The sequence below is a fragment of the Thalassophryne amazonica genome, chromosome 20 (assembly GCF_902500255.1).
Source record: "Thalassophryne amazonica chromosome 20, fThaAma1.1, whole genome shotgun sequence".
NCBI classification, from domain to species: Eukaryota; Metazoa; Chordata; class Actinopteri; order Batrachoidiformes; family Batrachoididae; genus Thalassophryne; species Thalassophryne amazonica.
Window position 1 is genome coordinate 22,490,962 of NC_047122.1, and position 21,988 is coordinate 22,512,949.

The 21,988-nt window shown below is 45.2% G+C and overlaps 1 protein-coding gene across 1 annotated transcript in view; it reads right to left on the reverse strand.

The window, feature by feature from the left end:
- Positions 1-21,988, reverse strand: part of LOC117501468 (ectonucleotide pyrophosphatase/phosphodiesterase family member 3) — a 137,199-nt gene that overhangs the window by 32,596 nt on the left and 82,615 nt on the right. The window contains exons 17-23 of the mRNA XM_034160368.1: positions 12,493-12,601; positions 10,497-10,619; positions 9,481-9,512; positions 7,726-7,853; positions 7,551-7,620; positions 7,289-7,376; positions 4,825-4,997 (exon numbers count right to left, since the gene is read on the reverse strand). Coding sequence (XP_034016259.1) covers positions 4,825-4,997; positions 7,289-7,376; positions 7,551-7,620; positions 7,726-7,853; positions 9,481-9,512; positions 10,497-10,619; positions 12,493-12,601 — 723 coding nt within the window. The remainder of the gene's footprint in view (positions 1-4,824; positions 4,998-7,288; positions 7,377-7,550; positions 7,621-7,725; positions 7,854-9,480; positions 9,513-10,496; positions 10,620-12,492; positions 12,602-21,988) is intronic.

The following is a 21,988-nucleotide window of genomic DNA, read 5'->3' on the forward strand; positions in this document are numbered from 1 at the left end:
TCTCAGGGTGTTGTTCACAAGTGAGGGACGGATGGAGCGTGAGATCGATAGACAGATCGGTGCAGCATCTGCAGTGATGCGGTCGCTGTATCGGACTGTCGTGGTGAAGAGAGAGCTGAGTTGGGGGGCAAAGCTCTCGATTTACCGATCGATCTATGTTCCGATCCTCACCTATGGTCATGAGATTTGGCTCATGACCAAAAGAACGAGATCGCGAGTACAAGCGGCCGAGATGAGTTTCCTCCACAGGGTGGCTGGGTGCTCCCTTAGAGATAGGGTGAGGAGCTCGGTCACTTGGGAGGAGCTCAGAGTTGAGCCGCTGCTCCTCCACATCGAAAGGAGTCAGTTGAGGTGGCTCGGGCATCTTTTCCGGATGCCCCCTGGACGCCTCGCTGGAGAGGTGTTCCGGGCACGTCCCATTGGAAGGAGGCCCCGGGGAAGACCCAGGACACGCTGGAGGGACTACATCTCTTGGCTGGCTTGGAAACGCCTTGGGGTTTCCCCGGAGGAGCTGGGCGAGGTGTGTGTGGATCGGGAGCTTTGCTTGAGCTGCTGCCCCCGCGACCCGGCTCCGGACAAAGCGGAAGAAAATGGATGGATGGATGGATGGATGGATGTTACAGACAGTTCAAATTGCATTGGATGACAGTTATGAATAAATACAAAATGTTCCCACGTTAGACTTTCCAAATTCATAAGAACAAAATGTTATGAACGTAAGGTGTAGGACATTGCATATGAGGCACTATACTTAATTATTTCGCTGTTGTTTCCCACCCAATGAACAAAATATCGTCAGTGATTATTGTCGAGATTATATGACACCTAAATAGATACAGGCTCCTCACTCAGTGGCGCTTGCTGAACTCAGCGGTGCCTTGGCGAGATGCCTGCCAGCTGGAGTGGATGGCTATGACCCGCTGCCCTCTGTTTCCTGCTCTGAGATTGAACACTTTTCTAATTTTAAGTAAAAGATCCAATGATGTGAATCTATGTAGGTGTCATATAAAACAAATAATGAATGCTTTCCATTCACGCAGTGGAAGGCATAGTTTCATGCTTTAAAAGATGGTGCTTACCATTCAATGAGGCGCATGTTCCATCTTTCAACTCATGCAAATGTTCTTACCTTTGAACTCAGAAACCTTCATTATCTACATAATAAAGTCCATCTGCTAGTCAGGACATTTGTGGCTACATCTCTATGGCTCTTGGATCCAAATGAACCAAACTCGATAGGTGGATAGGCCCAGTGGAGGGAATGATCACCATAGTGAGTGATCTGATTTGCATAATAATTAGGTCATGGGGTCAGTGGATGTAGAACATGGTTCCAGAGTTGGTATCATCATGGAATACATCACGCATTGTTCTAAATATGGTCTCATTACGCGCTCCTTGATTTGCACTCTTTGGTGTTGAAATATAGAGAACACAAGTGAATGAATGGTTACTGTCAGTGCAGGGGTGCTGCGTGCACAAGCACACACTGCTCAGTGAAGATAAATCTTTTGGTTTTGTGATTGGCACATTTTGTATGTTGTTATACAAACACAACAAAACATTAGTAATTCGCTTTTCCATTGTGTGGAACCTTATCTCCTTAAATCTTTGGATAATGCAACTGAGGACACGTCCACAGTCACAGGACAGAGTTTCATTGAGGTCAAACAGTGTGTTTCTACGTATGCAGACACTGTGGGAACAACGAAATTACACGCCTCTTTATTCCACTGGGGTTAACCGTTGCTTGTTTGACACGCAAAGTTTTCACGGTTGGTTCACTTTGTTTGGAGAACCTGCCCCTTCATTGCCAGTGATGCACTGAACAACAACACTCAGCAGAAGCATGCCAAAGGAGTTCCCCAGTCCCCACAATCCTCATCTGGCGCTTTTCTCCTTCCACACTCGTGTATTCAGCCGTTAACAGGAAGTGTTTCACACCCAAAACACTGAACTAAACAACACCTGCCAGACATCGCTGCATTTGTTTACTCTCCTTTATCGCCTCACCAACCACCTACAATTACTTAGAGACCACAGACAAGTTTTTACACGTCAACGTTTTACTAAATAAAGACCACCTGCTGGGACGTTAGGACTAGTTTAGTTTTGGTTTGTCTATTCACACGGACACCTAAAGAATCACAAAGAAATCGAAGCAAATCACACCTCAAGGTCATCTTGAGGATCACTTAACTAATAGTAGTAATAATAATAACTTTATTTACTGTATGTACACTTTCAGGATAAATACATCTCAAAGTCCTTTGCAATACAAAATTTTTGTAAAACTATATTTTAAGGTTAAAAAATATTTGTGTAATAAAAATCAATATTGTAAAAATAGACGAACAGCCAGTCTGCCCATTATCCTCTGACTTCTGACACCAACAAGGTGTTTTTGGCTCACTGGACATCTTCTCTTTTTTGGACCATTCTCTGTTAACCCTAGAGATGGTTGTGCATGAAAATCCCAGTAGATCAGCAGTTTCTGAAGTACTCAGACCAGCCCATCTCGCACCAGCAACCACGCCACATTCAAAGCCTGCTTTCTTCCCCATTCTGATGCTCAGTTTGAACTTCAGTAAGTCGTCTTCACCACGTCAAGATGCCTACATGCACTGAGTTGCTGCCATGTGATTGGCTGATTAGCTATTTGTGTTAACAAGCAAATGATATTGTGCACCTAATAAAGTGGTTGGTGAGGGTATTTACTGTACAGAAATGCTAAAAAATAAATAAACTAATAAAAATAATCAAGGTTTTGATCTTGAATTTTGTGTATCAATGTGGTCCATGGTCAAAATTGGGATTGTCACTCCAATTTCCAACAAACTTGTCAGATTTTTGTTGGTGGGACCCAAAATTGCCCAGACGAGGTTAAACTTGCAAAGGCCCAGGGGCGTCACGTACAAATATTGCGTACGCACAAAATGTGGTGTACGTAAATCCATGCACAAAGTGATGCGTAAAATGGCACTAACAATGTCTGTGTTAGCGTTGTTAGAGGACATTGCAAATGGTGCAATCCCACCTGAGCGTGTACTCAGGGAATGCGAGGATTTACTTGCAAATGACGATAATTGGCTGATGAGCAGATTTTGATTATCAAGGCCGCTGTTACTGGAGTTGTGCGCAGAACTGCGGCCGGCCCAAGAGCGCAATACAGCGAGGAGCCAGGGGTTGTCTGTGTCCACACAGGTGCAGACCACTCTGGGCTTACTGGCAATAGGGGCATTCTAGCGGGAGCGGACTGATCGGTCAGGAGTGTGCCAGTCAACCTTGAGCTGAGCCATGCCAGCTGTGTGGAACTCAATCATCTGAATGTCATCCAGGTACAACACGTTCCAACATTAAATCACAATTTGCAGCGAGCGCTGGTTTCCCTAATGAAATCAAAGCTATTGACTGCACACATATTGCTATAAAGGTGCCATGACATAATGAATTTGTTTTTGTTAATATGAAACATTTTCATTCCATCAATGTTCAAATCATATGTGATGTGCAAATGCATCTAACTAACATCATGGATAGTTGGCCTGGTTCAACGCATGGCTCATTCTTCCTGACTAACAGTGTGGTTGGGGCACCCCAGTCTCATGCTTTTTGCATGCTCTCACAAAATGAGTGACATTTCCGTGACACGTTGTTTTTATTTTACAATTTGGAACCCTAACCCCTTCTCCTAACCATAACTTTAACCATAACCATAATGTAACTGTCTGCCTTCCCCTAGTCATAACAATAACCTCCCCAGACCCCCCCCCCCCCCCCATGTCATCCCGGATTTTGTGTCCTTGTCTGGCATGTGCACAATAAGTAAATAGTTTTTTTTGCACAACTGTTCCAAATGCAACCAGCACTGGCACATTTGGGCATGTGCACATTCAAATTTGTTCTGTTATTATTATTATTATTTTGTTTCTTGATGGTGAAACTAGATCTTCTTAGCAGCCCCCCCCCGATTGTCTCTCTGTGTTCAGTATCCATCCATCCATCCATCCATTTTCTTCCACTTTATCCGGAGTCGGGTCGCGGGGGCAGCAGCTCAAGCAAAGCTGCCCAGACCTCCCGATCCACACACACCTCCCCCAGCTCCTCCGGGAGAACCCCAAGGCGTTCCCAAGCCAGCCGAGAGATGTAGTCCCTCCAGTGTGTCCTGGGTCTTCCCCAGGGCCTCCTCCCAATGGCACGTGCCCGGAACACCTCTCCAGCGAGGCATCCAGGGGGCATCCGGAAAAGATGCCTGAGCCACCTCAACTGACTCCTTTCGATGTGGAGGATCAGCGGCTCGACTCCGAGCTCCTAAATGCTTGTGTATACTTGTGATGTCCCACACTGCCAGCCGCGGCACATTCAGTGTGTGTTTGCGCTGCTTCTGCTTCATGTTTATTCTGGTTGACAGGGTACCAAATAAAGTATCCCTGCTTATCTCCACTATATTTACTTCATTTACTCCACTTCATCTGTAGCTCACACTTGAGGGGAATCCCTAGGTCCCAGGGCCTATTTAAATACATTTTCATATTTAAATAGTGGTGTGGACAGGGAGGAGTTTGGTACTTCTGCATGTGTGCTCAATTCCACGTTCAGTGGGATGTACAAACAGAACGTGCTTGGATCCATGCATACGCACACTTTGATACGTGTGAAATTTTTTGTGCTTACACCAGTTTCTAGGTTTTCAAAAGAACATATATCTCCACATGGGGGCCACTGAATGTTTGAGCCTCAAACTTGACCACATTATAAAAACTGTATTGGAGTCCGGTTTGTGCGATTTGCTCTGTGGCTCGTTGCAGCTGTGAAGTTACACACCAGTGCAGGACAGAAGCATCCCAGACTGTCTTCAGGCTCCAGGCTCAGTAGTGGACACTGCTCAGGCCGGCTCTGTTCTGTAGGGGGCACTGGTGAGTAAGTGGGCTGCCTGAGGATGTGGTTCAAACTGCCATGGGTCCCGTTGTTCTCCATGGGAGAGATCTGAAGCACATCTGCATGATGCACAGACAGTTTAGTTGTTTGTTTTGTGTTTAGCAGCTTCATTGTTTTTCAAAAGATCACATCTGTCTGCACCCCCAGAGCACAGACTGGACATAATCATGAAACTAGAAACACAATGATACCAGAAAACTTGACTTTTTACCTTCATATTCAAAGACATTTTACCAAATTCACTTTCAACAAATTCAACAGCTGTCAAGTTGAGAAAAAACAGGCCTGGCAAAACAAACAAACACAAGTTATGAAATCCAACATTGTTATGTCACACAGCCCTCATGGAAGATTAATTATTATATAACGGCTGAGTGGATCCTTGTCATTTGATTGGTGATTTGTATGTCACGTGACATAGATTATTTGTCCAATTTGTGTTGTGTTGCATTTAAAGTGCAGCTTGGTTCCATTTAGTGTGCAAATTTGGTTCCATACGTTTGGTACCATTTGCACTCTGCACGCACACACACACACACACACACACACACACGCACGTGCGCAGACACACAAGACAAACCACTGCGCTATAAGCCATCTGGAGGCATGTTGGAAGGTAGAATGAAAAGCTGGACTAATTTTTTTCATTGTAATGAGGAAGTACACAGTCTTTTTTTTTTTTTTGGAAGTACAAGAAGTTGGTGCACGGCATTGTGGATGACATTGTTAGAATAATTTTAAAACTCGTATTCAACATTTGTGTTGGATTGTTGGTGTCAGAGCAGCAGTGATGCACCAGAACTGGACAAATTTCTGATGTGATTTTTTGCTGGAGTGAGAAAGTACACAAACTCTTTTTCTTTCTTTCTTTTTTTTTTTTTTTTGGAAGTACACAAAGTCAGTGCAGTGACGCACCAAAATAAAAACAAATAATGAATGTTTTTACATTATTTCAATGGAACAAATATTTAATTCAGTGAAACACCTCATGAAATACTTATAACACTGAACTCATAAACATTCATTATTTGTATACTAGAGCTTCATTTGGTTCTAACGGTTTTTGGGAATAATAATTTTAAGGTACAATCCAAATGTGGAAACATTAAAATACAGATTCTGCTTTGGAACAAATGGATAAAAAAAGAAAACAACCTTTGGTTTGAAGTGGTAAATGATCTCCTGCTTGCAATGAACTCAGACACCACCATGGTTCTGTTACTGTTCGATCATAGTGCTGCGTTCAATACAAGGGATCATAGTATACTACTCGATAGGCTGGAGAATTACTTTGGGATGGCTGGGAATATCCTTGCGTGGTTGACATCCTACATAACCAGTCACCCTCACTATGTCCTGTACCATAACATCACCTCAAATCTTGTTGCCATGAGATATGGGGTTCCACAGGGGTCCGTCTTAGGCCCCCTGCTTTTCTCACTTATATAGCACCCCTTGGGCATATACTGCAATGTTATAGGATCACTTTTCACTGCTATGCTGATGATACTCAGTTGTACATGTGATAACTACTGGTAATCTTATACACACAAAGATGTTAGAGGATTGCCTTGCTTCAGTGAAAAGCGGATGTCTAACGATTTCTTATTTTTAAATTAAGAGAAGACTGAAATGATGGTCCTTGGTTCAGTAAGACATTAACAACAGTTTGACCAGATAAAGCTTAACTTAGACTTGTGCGTCATACATCACACTGACAAAGTCAGGAACATAGGGATGACTTTTGATCCTATGTTGTCTTTCAACCTACAAATCAGAGAAATTACCAGGACTTCTTTCTTCCACCTTCATGGAAGTTGGCAGGCCACAGAGCCTTCTCTTATCATGCACCTGCCTTGTGGAATGATCTCCCTGCAGAGATAAAATAGTCAGATTCTGTAGAGACATTCAAGTCTAGACTAAAGACACATCTATTCTCCCTCTTGTATGGCTAGCATACCGGTGTACTCTGGAACTATGCTTCCTCTCCGTTTAATTTATATTATTAGCAGTGGAACAGGCCTCGGCTTCACTACATCTAAATTCTAGGTTTGTGAATTTTTGTCTCTTTCAAAGGCACCCCACGGCCCCGGATTGACCTCAAGATGCCCTGCCTGTTGCACCAATGACTGGATGTCTTATCTGTACTGGATATAAACAATAGACCTTACTCGTGTGATGCCCCCTGAAGCAGCACTGTTGTGATTTGGCGCTATAGAAATAATATTAATTGATTGAAGTACTGAAGTAAATGTGTTTAGTTTGTTCACTCAAACAGGATTGTAAAAAACAAAAACAACAAAACCCACCCAACTTCTACAATGACCTAAAGTCAGATCAGTGGACTCACCACACATCAGGTTGTAGAGCTCAATGTTGGAAAAAGGTTCAATTTCTGTCTTGGAATGAAACTGGGGTCCATAACTGAGGAACATAGCCTGAGTGGAAAAAACAAGAAAAAACAAAAAGGATAAACCTTCAAAGTTACCTGCAAATGCTTTATCTGGAAACCTACAAAAACTAATCAAGCAATCATATTGTTTTATGATTATTCTAGTGAAGCAAGTCAATTTAAAGACAGCTATGTCAGAGTATGATTCCTTTGGACTCACGTTCATGCTCTCGACATCATTATCGTATCCGTGATTCCCACCAGAACAGAACCTAAGAGAACCTGGATATCTGTGAAGGCAGAAACGTTCAGCACAACACAGAAATAAATAAAAGTGTTTTGTGGTTTAAACAGAACTGATAGCAGATGATGATGTACAGATGCATGATAAATACCTCTCAAACAGCCATTTTGGGTTGACCAAGACACTGACGTCCTCAATGCGACGACTGTTGGCAAAGTGAAGCCGTTTTGGTAAGTTAGCCTTCAGGTATGGTTTGATGTTTTGATCTGGCTTCTGACACTGACATCATTGAAAAGACAAAGATGATTTCAACCAAAACATTCACATTTTTATTACAATAGATACCTGAAAACTCTTACACACATATATATATATATATATATATATATATATATATATATATATATATATATATATATATAGGAGGAAAAAACAAAAAACTTTAAAAGGTTCTAATTATACAACCTTTCTGTGAACTAATTCAGGGCACTGGGTGCTAAAATATTAAGGGTTATAGTCAAAAACAGCCTGAGAACTCAGAGTGTGGACTGACTCAGGGGGTGTGTCTCAGACTGCAGACTGACTCAGGGGGTGTATCTCAGACTGCAGACTGACTCAGCGGGTGTGTCTCAGAGTGCATACTGACTCAGCGGGTGTGTCTCAGAGTGTGGACTGACTCAGCGGGTGTGTCTCAGACTGCGGACTGAATCAGGGGGTGTGTCTCAGAGTGCGGACTGACTCAGCGGGTGTGTCTCAGAGTGTGGACTGACTCAGTGGGTGTGTCTCAGAATGTGGACTGACTCAGTGGGTGTGTCTCAGACTGCGGACTGAATCAGGGGGTGTATCTCAGACTGCAGACTGACTCAGCGGGTGTGTCTCAGAGTGCAGACTGACTCAGCGGGTGTGTCTCAGAATGTGGACTGACTCAGGAGGTGCATCTCAGAATGCAGACTGACTCAGGGGGTGTATCTCAGAATGCAGACTGACTCAGCGGGTGTGTCTCAGACTGCACTGACTCAGGGGGTGTATCTCAGAATGCAGGTGACTCAGCGGGTGTGTCTCAGACTGCCGACTGACTCAGCGGGTGTGTCTCAGAGTGCAGACTGACTCAGCGGGTGTGTCTCAGAATGTGGACTGACTCAGGAGGTGCATCTCAGACTGCAGACTGACTCAGGGGGTGTATCTCAGAATGCAGACTGACTCAGCGGGTGTGTCTCAGACTGCAGACTGACTCAGGGGGTGTATCTCAGAATGTGGACTGACTCAGCGGGTGTATCTCAGAATGCGGACTGACTCAGTGGGTGTGTCTCAGACTGCAGACTGACTCAGCGGGTGTGTCTCAGACTGCAGACTGACTCAGCGGGTGTGTCTCAGACTGCAGACTGACTCAGTGGGTGTGTCTCAGAGTGCAGACTGACTCAGCGGGTGTGTCTCAGAATGTGGACTGACTCAGGGGGTGCGTCTCAGACTGCAGACTGACTCAGGGGGTGTATCTCAGAATGCAGACTGACTCAGCGGGTGTGTCTCAGACTGCAGACTGACTCAGCGGGTGTGTCTCAGAGTGCAGACTGACTCAGTGGGCGCGTCTCAGAGCGTGTCTCAGAATGCAGACTAACTCAGTGGGTGTGTCACAAAGTGCATAACACAACAAACTAATTTTGCTGAGTGTAACTCTGTTAATTACATGCAGCATAGTTAAAAAAGAAGAATGTAAAAGACAAAATCATCTTTAAACTCAGTTAAAATAAAAATGTGCAGATCATCCAATCATAATAAGCTTGTTCCTGATATCTGAGCATCTGCTGATGAGGGAAACAGAACACACAACCTTCTGCATTCCTCTGTCAGTTGGCAAGCAATGAAACGCCAACACTGACCATGTTCCGTCTGAACTTTAAATACTCACCGCCATGTTCGCCACGAGTTCAGCTGAGTTCACTACAGAGAGAAAAATTAAAAAGGCACAGTTAGGATTTGGCTCAGTGTCTCGACGATAACAGGAATGTGATTATAGTTGAGCCGTGAACAGACCGCCTGCTGGGGACGAGGCACCGAGCTGAAAAACAAGCTTTACTGTAGAAATGATCCAAACAGTTCTGCTTCAGGTGACAGGAGGTTTGGTTTGGACACAAATGCAAGACTCACAAACGCAGCTCTGGTTGACAAACTTTAGTGGTATGACAGGCAGTGGTCGGTATACAGGTAGACAGTCCAGAAAACACAACAGCAGCAGTATTAGTAACATCAGGCTTAATCGTGGTCGGAACAAACGGGCAGGAGGTCGGAATAACTTTGAGGCAGGCAGGACTATGGAACACGAACGAGAGCTGGAAAGAAGGCACAGGGCGCATCAATCTGGCAAAGAAACAAAGCAGAATGAGCAGTATATATGCACCCCAGCGACGAGCTGCAAATTGAACACGGAAAGCACTAGAAGGGGGGCGTGACCAGGGAGAGAGAGAGAGACAGATACGCCCACCATTAAGAAAGACAGAAAGACCCAAACAGAAAAGCATCCAACAAGGAGATAAACAAAAAAGAGAAGACAGCCTACAAACAAAAACAGGCTACTACCAAGAAATAAAAGCAGATCAAACACACCCCCTGACATCAGGTATATTGTTTGAGCTCATCTGAAAGCCACCCAAAATGTGTCTGGAAACTGAAAGACCATCCGACGGTCTCCAAATGCTGTTGCACCTGTTTTTCTTGAAACGCTGTCAAAACTCCTTGTCTGCATGTATTTGTTTTATTTTTGTTTGATATATTCTCGGTCACATCCCAGTGCCTGTTTATTTATTGCTTCCACACAACATGTCTCTCAGTGAGAATCGTCCCAGAAAATATAGAGAACTATCGTTTGTGTTCTCCTTTTTTCTGGTGCGTAAAGCAGAATAACTGGACTTTTACATCTCAACTCACACACTGTGTTTTGATTCTTGGCTCTGATGCGTCCGAATGGTCCCTCGATAACCCAGTAAGGACTGATGTCCCCCACCAGCTCCTGCAGTGCCTCTGTCCTGCTGCAGCTTATCTCCTCCATACCTGAAAAGAAAATAATAATCCCTCTCAAACACAGTCTGTGGTTTTCTTGGATGCTCTCTGGTCATTGTATCATCTTGATGGCACCTGCGTCCATATCTGTGGTAAAAAGTCGCCATGTTCTCAAAACTGAATAGATCATCTGTGCCGCAATCATTGAGGTTGAAACTACTTGAACCAGCTAATCAAGAGCAACCGTGACATTGCTGGGTGAAGTGGAGATGGAAGATAGGTTGTTCTTCATAAATGTCATGCACCCCTTAGGTCTTCATACAGAAAAACGTGAGTGTGAAGGTCTGAGCCTTTCAGTGATAGTGAAGCAGATAAGTATGACTTTTGGCCAGAATTGTTCACTTGATGATACAAGCATCATATTTGGCATAAATGTTCTTCATAAATCAGTGTTTGAGAAAAAAGTGCTGGCTACTTGAAAGTCCAATATGGTGGTAGGGGTCAATGAAGACTTACACCAAAGTCAAAATTTAAAAATGCTCCAATCATATTGAAAGTTATACCACATTATTTATCTGATCATAACGATTCCAAAAAGGTATAGTTTGGACTATCTATGACTGAATGTTCTGGAGTTATGGGATAAAAACAGCAAGAATGGTGACAAAGGTCAGCTTCAGTTTGTACAGGGGTCAAAAGTTAAAGTTGCTCCAATTTTTGTAAAATGTGATGTAAATTATTGGTTGAGTTAATAGGGTTTTAAAATGGAATAGTTTGCACCATGTGTCATGCTTAGTTATCATGTTACAGGGTAACATACGTCACTTGCTGTAGAGTCCAATGTATGTCGACATTGTTTGACCTTTACTTTGCAAATCAAGCATTCAACACAGTCAAAACTATTACATTTATTAATGCTATTAATTCAACCAATATTTGCATCACTTTTTACAAAAATTGGAGCAACTTTAACTTTTGACCCCTGTACAAACTGAAATTGACCTTTGTCATCATTCTTGCTGTTTTTACCCCATAACTCCATAACATTCAGTCATAGATAGTCCAAACTATACCTTTTTGGAATCTTTGTGATCAGACACATTATGTGGTATAGTTTCCAATATGATTAGAGCATTTTAAAATTTTGGCCCCTGTGTAATTCTTCATTGACCACTACCTGGCTGCTGTATTAGATTTTCAAGTGGCCAGCACTTTTTTTCCTCAAACACTGATTTATGAAGAACATTCATGCCAAATCTGATGCTTGTATTACCAAGTGAAGGATTGTTTCAGTTATCTGCTGAACTATGAACCCTCATGACCATTTGTTGGTGCATTTGTCATTTGTCTGCTCATTCTTTCAGAATGTGGCTTTGTCACCTGTCTGTTGCTACACTTCTGCCTTGTCAAAGTGGTTTTTCCTTTTGCTTATCAAACTGTGGCCTCAAAGGAAATGAATGCAATTCCCAAACGTGAGCAAAACTGACAGCTGGGTACTGATGTGAGTAACACAGACTGACAGTGACATGATTAGACAAGTTATTTGTGCAGGTCACGGGGGGTGAATTAGGAGACTTTCTTTGGGACTGATTTGCTCACAAAGAAATGCAACATGCCATGGAAAAAAAAACTTTGCTCCAAAAATTCTCTTCCAAACATGGAATGCATTGAAATGTGGATCATTGCGATGCATTTAGGAGTTAACAGGATATAACTTATAACAAAGGCCATCTTTTGCCCAGGAGTTCTGAAACTACAGTTGTGTGCACGACATGCGAGTAATTTAAAGATCAGGTTTTACACATACAATATGAAATACATGCAGTGCGTGCTGACTTATTTGTGCAAAAGCTTTTGCTGTGTGCACAAACACAAATCACTGTTAATCACTGTTTAGCTGTATGAAGGGTTTGTGATGTGTTACCGTGATCGGCCACGACGATAATGTTAATACAGCGGTGCAGACCAATTTGCTTCAGGCCGTTCATGAGATGTCGAATGATCCGGTCCACACCCTGGATTGCTGCTATCAGCTGCAGGAAACAAGCACATTCATGTGCTGGTAAATGTTCTCAATTGGTTTCTGCAGAAACAGAAAGATGCCTGCAGCTCCAAAAATGACTGATATCTACAGGAAATACAGGTTAATGTGATGGATACTGAAAGGCTGGAGATGATATCAAGTTATTTATGAGGTCATCGTTATTAATCTTTTGACATCAGATCTTTTTTTTTTTTTTTTTTTTTTTTGGTATTTCCACCTCATGAACAGGCTTTTGTGTGTTAGGAAAAAAAAAATTCAGACAAATGACTGAAACTCTATCTACCGTATTTTTATGGTGTTGCATTTAAATTTCAGTAGGGGGATTTGGATGCTTGAATTGCTCTGTCACTTTTATGAAATCATCACCAATCTTTTTATTACCCTGCTGAGTGTCTGTGGACAAGATAAATCAAAAAAGGCTGCATAAATTTCCTTCAAACTGAGTAAAAATATTAGTTGGGTTGATCTCTGGAGGTGATTAGATTTGTGGTTTGGTCAAAGGTCAAAGAAAGTATGGTTCAAATAACACCTTTTTTGTATGTCTCAACAACTGATGCCTAGATGGATGATGTAAAACACTGAATATTTGCGATTGATTGGTATGACTGATTTCTAAAGAGTGTGCATTATCACTGTGCAGCTTTGATTATGCATTTTTACAGATGCATGAAAATTCAGTAAGGTATATCTTATATTATTTTCCATTTCTAAGGTGGAACTATGCTAGTATACTAAGGTATATCTAAATATCTAAAAAGGAAGAGTAAAATAGAAGAGTAGAAAAGAGTAGAGTAGAGCCACTTAGGTGCCTGGTCTTGAGAACCAGGGATGGTAGGTTGAAAAGCTGTTTTATCCCATGGGAACTCTCCCTACCCACCCAAGTGGTTCAAGAAAAAAGTACATATAATAATAAATAATAAGACATAAGAAAGATAAGACATCATATATATAACTTATATTTAAATATTAAGGGTAATAAACAACATATACAATAAATATGGTACTATATAATATACAGGAGTAGGTATTAAAACCTAAATATTAATACAGGAGAAGATTGTAGTATAGGTAATTTAGTATGTAGACTAGTAGTAAAATTATAGTTAGTAGGCTACGCTATAAATCTGGTATTTTATTATAGAAACAGAAGCTATGATGTAATGTGTATTGGTATCTATCTAAAGTAGCTCTGCTAGCATACTATAGGAAAATAAAAAGCATCATCTATATGCTATCAAATGGAAACCTAAGAACTAAGGTACTATATGTTGATATCTTTAAAAAGAACACATAAACTGATGAATCATTAAAAATCTACATCAAATAAAATTGTAAATAATGAAAATAAGCTAGTTATAGTTAAAAGAGCTAAATTAGCCGTTAATAAGCCAACCGTACCTAGCAAGCTAACAAGATAAACAAAAACGGTAATTAGTGTATAAAGCTACAATAATGGTATTAACAATACGGGCACTGTACTCATGCAGTGCCCGTAGGAAGTTTGTATTCCTATAGAAAATTGGGGGCTTAAGCAGATTTGTTATGGATGGTCGTATCGTATTATTATTTGAATATGGTGTTTCATATTGTTTAAAAAAATTGTTTTATTATCAATTATATGAAAATTAAAGGATTCCTATTAAACAGGCCATTGGAAGAGAGTCAGGCAAAACTGAACAGAACAGTTAGAATAAAAATCAGCAAATCAGTGCCCCACCTCTGGAATACAGTTTATTTAAACTTTGAACTCACAAAACATATAAGGTTTTATTCAGCTTATGTACTTAAGGAAACATTGGACAAATAGTGTGAAATTAGTTGGTATTATCCAAAAAACATATTTTAGCCAGCGTCCCCTCAGTGTTAAGTTCATCTCACAGAAGAAGTATTTGCTGGGATGTTGGCATTAAACGTTTATTGTGAAACGGTTCGAGTAACATGAACTATCTGATGTTGTTTAACTTTGCTACCAGTACCATCAGCGAGCCACTCCATCTTGGGAGTACAGATGTTACAATGTTAATTAAAATAAAAGTTTAATGTCAAAATAAAGGTTTTGAAAATGAATCCACAAAATTGCATATAAAGGACGCACATCATTCTGCTATGTGCAAGCCATATCTGAAAACTGAGGTTGATCCGACAAACAGTCGGAGAGATATGCGAGCCACATACCCACACAGACACATCTTGTTTTATATATAGATGTGAAGTTCCTTCCACGAGCTGCTGCACATGCACTAGAAATGTTCGATTTGTAAATCTGCTTGGGCATTCTGCTGGTAAATTAGAGCACTGTGACTCTTTATTTGCCTCTAAGTGATATTTCAGATCATTGGAAGAGGCAATATTCTACAGAACCTCACAGTCTGAAAAAACATCTCATCTGCCAGCTTCAAATGAGATGACTGACTGCAGGCGTCAAACGTTTGGAAGAATGAGTTGTGTGCTTCACATAAGGTCATGATGTAATGCAAATGATTTCTCATGAAAGCTTTGTGATGTCACTGATCCTCTTTAGTTGTGTGAGTGGATGAGATGAATCAATGAGTGTGGGAAAGCAAAAGAGGTTGGAGGGGAAACTGAATGAATGAATCAAGGCTACTGATGCAGACATTCCAAGTAAATGTGTTAAAAACTATTGCCAGTCTTAATGTGTGATGTGCTTGTGACTAGACAGACAAGCAGGAGGCCAAAATTAGTTCATGTGGAGCAGCTGATGATAAAAGCTTCTCAGAAACTGAATGATGAGTTCAGGCAAGCTGGGAGATCAGAACAAAAAAACCTCTTCATCCACCTCTGTCTCCATCATTTCCATTTGAGGGTGACTAACTCTGACTCGGGTCATCATCATCGTCAGGAGACAGAGCACTTACTGGGACTCTGCACTGTGTGGTTGCTTTGCTGCTGCATTTACGTCTCTGCGTATTTGACCTTTCTTTATTGTGATTTGTTTTAATTATTTTGTTATTGGTTGTTCAGCCAAAGCAGATGGTCACCCCTCTGAGTCTGGTCTGCTTAAGGTTTCTTCCACTAATTAAAAAATGCCTGAGGGAGTTTTCCTGACCACTGTTGCTGGTGAGGCTAAACCTTTAACTCTTGGGGCAACTTCCATTGTCATTTGGCACTGTATAAATGAAATGAACAAGAACTGATTTATGGTTCTCTTTGTTTTGAGCTTCCTGTTGTGTGGGCCGCCAGAAGAGGAGGTACTGCTGGCCCACCACCAGAGGGCGCCCTGCCTGAAGTGCGGGCTTCAGAGGGCGCTGCCGCCACGGACACAGCCGGGAGTGACAGCTGTTACTCATTACTTCCTGACAGCTGTCACTCATTCTTCATCACCTCACTCCATAAAACCCAGACGTCATCTCCACTTCATCGCCGAGATATCGTACTTCATTGAAGCAGTACCAGATCCGACAGTCGGAGACGGTGATCACCTGGGAATTCGGGACTTGGCGGCTCCAGTATTCACCAGGCTCGGTGGTGGCGGAAATCGTGTGGTTCCGGCCCTTCTCAGGACAGACGTCTTCTATCCTCGAGCCTGCCCACACGTCACCTTTGTAATTTGACTGTAATCATATTCTGAGATTGTCTGTATATTCGTTGTGCACATTTCACAACATTAAATTGTTCCTTTTTTGCTCATCTATTGACCGTTCATTTGCGCCCCCTGTTGTGGGTCCGTGTCACTACACTTTCACAACAGGATATCTCGGCCAGCGTCATGGACTCCGAGGGGCGTCACCCGGCTGTTGAACGACCAATGGGAGAGCAGGGAGCGCAGGCGTCTGCAGGAGGCGTGATTGGTGAGCTGCAGCACATTCTCACCGCCTTTACGGCTCGGTTGGATCAAATGACTGAGCAAAACATCCTCCTGAACCGCAAGGTGGAGGCTCTCTCCGCACAGATGGCGGCGAGCGCTCAGGGCGCTGCTGCAGCTCGTCCTCCTGTCGACCCTGTGCAGGATATGAACGTTCCAGTGGTGGTTCAACAACCCCTCCCACCATCCCCTGAAGCATACATAAGCCCTCCTGAGCCGTACGGAGGTTGTGTGGAGACGTACGCGGACTTTCTCATGCAGTGTTCGCTCGTCTTCGCACAACGTCCCGTCATGTACGCGTCAGATGCTAGTAAAATACCTTATGTGATTGCTCTGCTTCGGGGTAAGGCACGCGCCTGGGCTACGGCGCTCTGGGAACAGAACTCACGGTTGTTATCAGCATACACTGGGTTTGTGGGGGAGTTCAGAACAGTGTTTGATCACCCTAACAGAGGAGAGACCGCTTCAACTGTGCTGCTGTCAATGAGACAGGGACGCGAGAGCGCAGCCGCTTATGCAGTCAACTTCCGCATCGCGGCTGCGAGGTCCGGCTGGAATAACGTTGCGCTCCGCGCCGCCTTCATAAACGGACTGTCGTTGGTTCTGAAGGAGCAGCTGGTAGCTAAGGAGGAACCGCGGGATTTAGATGGGCTTATCGATCTCGTTATACGGTTAGACAATCGGTTGGAGGAACGCTGTCGGGAGCGAGGCGAAGGACGTGACCGGATACGCGCCGCCCCTCTCCCTTCCGGGTTCGAAAAGGGACCGCCCTCCCCACGCTCCACAGCCGCAGCGCTTTGTGGGGCAACAGCTCCCCCTGCTGACGTTGTTAGGGAAACGCACAGGGCCAAAATGAGGAGGCTGATCCGCGGGGAGTGTTTTCTCTGCAGCTCAAAGGAGCACATACAGAAAAACTGCCCCAAACGGCCAAAACGACAACACTCGCCCTTAGAGACTGGGCTAAGGGGGGTCAAAACATTCAAGTGAGACACACACAGATTGCCACACGACTCCCAGTCACAATCCTGAGCGGGGATTTAACCCTTCAAGCCCCAGCACTGGTGGACACGGGGTCAGAAGGGAATCTGCTAGACAGCAGATGGGCAAGGGAGGTAGGGCTCCCTCTGGTGGCGCTTCCTTCGCCATTGCAGGTGCGGGCACTAGATGGCACCCTCCTCCCTTTACTCACACACAAGACACAACCAGTAACTCTGGTGGTGTCTGGAAACCATCGGGAGGAGATTGAGTTTTTTGTAACTCCTTCTACCTCCCGCGTGATTTTGGGCATCCCATGGATGTTGAAGCACAATCCCCGGATTGATTGGCCGTCTGGGGTGGTGGTTCAGTGGAGCGAAACCTGCCATCGGGTGTGTTTAGGATCCTCGGTTCCTCCCGGTTTACAGGCTAAGGAGGAGGTCAAAGTCCCTCCCAATCTGACGGCAGTGCCGGTTGAGTACCACGATCTTGCTGACGTCTTCAGCAAGGATCTGGTACTCACCCTTCCCCCGCACCGTCCGTACGATTGTGCCATTGATTTGGTTCCAGGCGCTGAGTTCCCGTCCAGCAGGCTGTACAACCTCTCACGACCTAAGCGCGAATCAATGGAGACCTACATCCGGGACTCATTAGCTGCCGGGCTGATCCGGAACTCCACCTCCCCGATGGGGGCAGGTTTCTTCTTTGTGGGCAAGAAAGATGGCGGACTCCGTCCATGCATTGATTACAGGGGGCTGAATGAGATTACGGTTCGCAATCGATACCCGTTGCCATTGTTGGATTCCATGTTCACCCCCCTGCATGGAGCCAAAATCTTTACTAAGCTGGATCTTAGAAATGCGTATCACCTGGTTCAGATCCGGAAGGGAGACGAATGGAAGACAGCATTTAACACCCCGTTAGGTCACTTTGAGTACCTGGTCATGCCGTTCGGCCTCACCAACGCCCCCGCGACGTTCCAAGCCTTGGTTAACGACGTCTTGCGGGACTTCCTGCACTGATTCGTCTTCGTATATCTGGACGATATACTCATCTTTTCTCCGGATCCTGAGACCCATGTCCAGCATGTACGTCAGGTCCTGCAGCGGTTGTTAGAGAACCGACTGTTTGTGAAGGGCGAGAAGTGCGAGTTTCACCGCACGTCTTTGTCCTTCCTGGGGTTTATCATCTCCTCTAACTCCGTCGCCCCTGATCCGGCCAAGGTTGCGGCGGTGAGAGATTGGCCCCAACCAACAAGCCGTAGGAAGCTGCAACAGTTCCTCGGCTTCGCTAATTTCTATAGGAGGTTCATTAAGGGCTACAGTCAGGTAGTTAGCCCCCTGACAGCCCTGACCTCTCCAAAAGTCCCCTTCACCTGGTCGGATCGGTGCAAAGCCGCGTTCAAGGAGTTGAAACGACGGTTCTCTACTGCGCCAGTTTTGGTGCAGCCCGACCCTAGCTGCCAGTTCATGGTTGAAGTGGACGCCTCTGACTCAGGGATAGGAGCCGTGCTGTCCCAGAGCGGAGAGACCGATAAGGTTCTTCACCCGTGTGCCTACTTTTCTCGCAGGTTGACCCCGGCTGAACGGAACTATGACGTCGGCAATCGAGAACTCCTTACGGTGAAGGAGGCTCTTGAGGAGTGGAGACACCTGTTGGAGGGAGCGTCTGTGCCGTTCACGGTTTTCACTGACCATCGGAACCTGGAGTATATCAGGACCGCCAAGCGGCTGAACCCCAGGCAAGCCCGCTGGTCACTGTTCTTCGGGCGTTTTTACTTCCGGATCACCTATCGCCCCGGGACCAAGAACCAGAGGTCGGATGCCTTGTCCCGGGTACACGAAGAGGAGGTCAAAACTGCACTGTCGGATCCACCGGAGCCCATCCTGCCGGAGTCCACTATCGTGGCCACCCTCACCTGGGACGTGGAGAAGACCGTCCGGGAGGCCCTGGCACGGAGCCCGGACCCAGGAACAGGTCCGAAGAACCGTTTATACGTCCCACCAGAGGCCAGAGCTGCAGTCTTGGACTTCTGTCACGGTTCCAAGCTCTCCTGTCATCTAGGGGTGCGAAGGACCGTGGCAGTTGTCCAGCAGCGCTTCTGGTGGGCGTCTATGGAGGCCGACGTCCGGGAGTATATCCAGGCCTGCACCACCTGTGCCAGGGGCAAGGCAGACCATAAAAGGTCCCAAGGACTTCTCCAGCCATTACTGGTGCCTCATCGCCCCTGGTCCCACATCGGCCTGGATTTCGTCACGGGCCTCCCGCCGTCCCAGGGCAACACCACCATCTTCACAATAGTGGACCGATTCTCCAAGGCGGCCCACTTCGTGGCCCTCCCGAAGCTCCCAACAGCCCAGGAGACAGCAGACCTCCTGGTCCACCACGTCGTCCGTCTGCATCGGATACCCACCGACATCGTCTCTGACCGTGGTCCCCAGTTCTCCTCACACGTCTGGAGGAGCTTCTGCAGGGAACTGGGGGCCACCGTGAGTCTCTCGTCCGGGTACCATCCACAGACGAACGGACAGGCAGAGCGGGCCAACCAGGAACTGGAACAGACCCTCCGCTGCGTAACATCCGCGCACCCGACGGCCTGGAGTAACCATCTGGCCTGGATCGAGTATGCCACCGGCCTCTCCCCATTTGAGGTGTGTTTGGGGTACCAGCCCCCATTATTTCCCGTGGTGGAGGGAGAGGTCGGTGTGCCCTCGGTCCGGGCCCATCTTCGGAGGTGCCGTCGGGTGTGGCGCACCGCCTGTTCTACCTTGTTGAAAGCCCGGATGAGGGCCAAGACCCATGCAGACCGCCGGCGGTCCCCGGCCCCTGCATACCAGCCCGGGCAGGAGGTGTGGTTGTCAACGAAGGACATCCCCCTACAAGTACAGTCTCCAAAATTGATGGACAGGTTCATCGGCCCCTTCCGTATCCTCAAAGTCCTCAGCCCTGCCGCGGTGAAGCTCCAGCTCCCAGCTTCACTGCGGATCCACCCGGTCTTCCATGTTTCCAGGATCAAACCTCACCACACCTCACCCCTCTGTGCTCCCGGTCCGGCGCCGCCTCCTGCCCGGATCATTGACGGGGAGCCGGCTTCGACAGTGCGCCGGCTCCTGGATGTCCGTCGAATGGGCCGGGGGTTCCAATATCTGGTGCACTGGGAAGGGTATGGACCCGAAGAACACTGGATCCGGCCCTCCTGGCCGACTTCTACCGCCGACACCCCGACAAACCTGGTCGGGCGCCAGGAGGCGCCCGTTGAGGGGGGGGTCCTGTTGTGTGGGCCGCCAGAAGAGGAGGTACTGCTGGCCCACCACCAGAGGGCGCCCTGCCTGAAGTGTGGGCTACAGGCACGAGAGGGCGCTGCCGCCACGGACACAGCCGGGAGTGACAGCTGTTACTCATTACTTCCTGACAGCTGTCACTCATTCTTCATCACCTCACTCCATAAAACCCAGACGTCATCTCCACTTCATCGCCGAGATATCGTACTTCATTGAAGCAGTACCAGATCCGACAGTCAGAGACGGTGATCACCTGGGAATTCGGGACATGGCGGCCTCCAGTATCACCAGGCTCGGTGGTGGCGGAAATCGTGTGGTTCCGGCCCTTCTCAGGACAGACGTCTTCTCTCCTCGAGCCTGCCCACACGTCACATTTGTAATTGACTGTAATCATATTCTGAGATTGTCTGTATATTCGTTGTGCACATTTCACAACATTAAATTGTTCCTTTTTGCTCATCTATTGACCGTTCATTTGCGCCCCTGTTGTGGGTCCGTGTCACTACACTTTCACAACACTTCCCCCACAATACACAGCCAGTTAGATTCTAAAAATCAATATTGCCACTGATCAATTCATTTGTTCCACTAAGTGAAAATATAATCTCAAATCATCTAAAAATACAGTGTTGAAAAGAAAAAAAAAATTCAAACCTCGATCTTTAATACAAATAATATAAATAAATGAATAAATAAATTACAGATGTGAGCTGTGTTCCCATAAATTTTTCTCACACTGGAAACAGAATGTAGATCTTAAAGTCAGACAAAAGAAAATAGAAATAAAATGCATCCAGAAAGTATTCATAGCGTTTCACGCGGCCATAATTTGTTATGATACAGCCTTTTTCCCAAAATGGATGAAAAAAAAATTTTTCCCCTCAAAATTCTACACACAAGACCCCATAATGACAATGTGAAAAAGGTTTTTTGAAGTTTTTATAAATTTATTAACAATAAACAAAAGTAAGGGCCCCTTCACACATAATACGAATGTGGTCGAATTACACATGAATTGCACATGAAGCAGGAAGTGTATTCAATACGTGTAAAATCATAGCTGCATCCAATGCCTCGTACACGTGTCGCTATTGTCTCCAACACCTTGTACACCTGTTGCTACAACTATTTGCGCACACCAGCGGGCTGAAGACAGAGTATGCCCTGTGAGAGCCCAATTTGATCTCTTCTTGCAGCAGGTGTCGGCCAAATTCCAGGTGATACACAAGAACATGTAACGCCACTCGCTTGGCACTTAGAAAAATGTGTGGCCAGTCGCGCTATTAGCATGAAAACA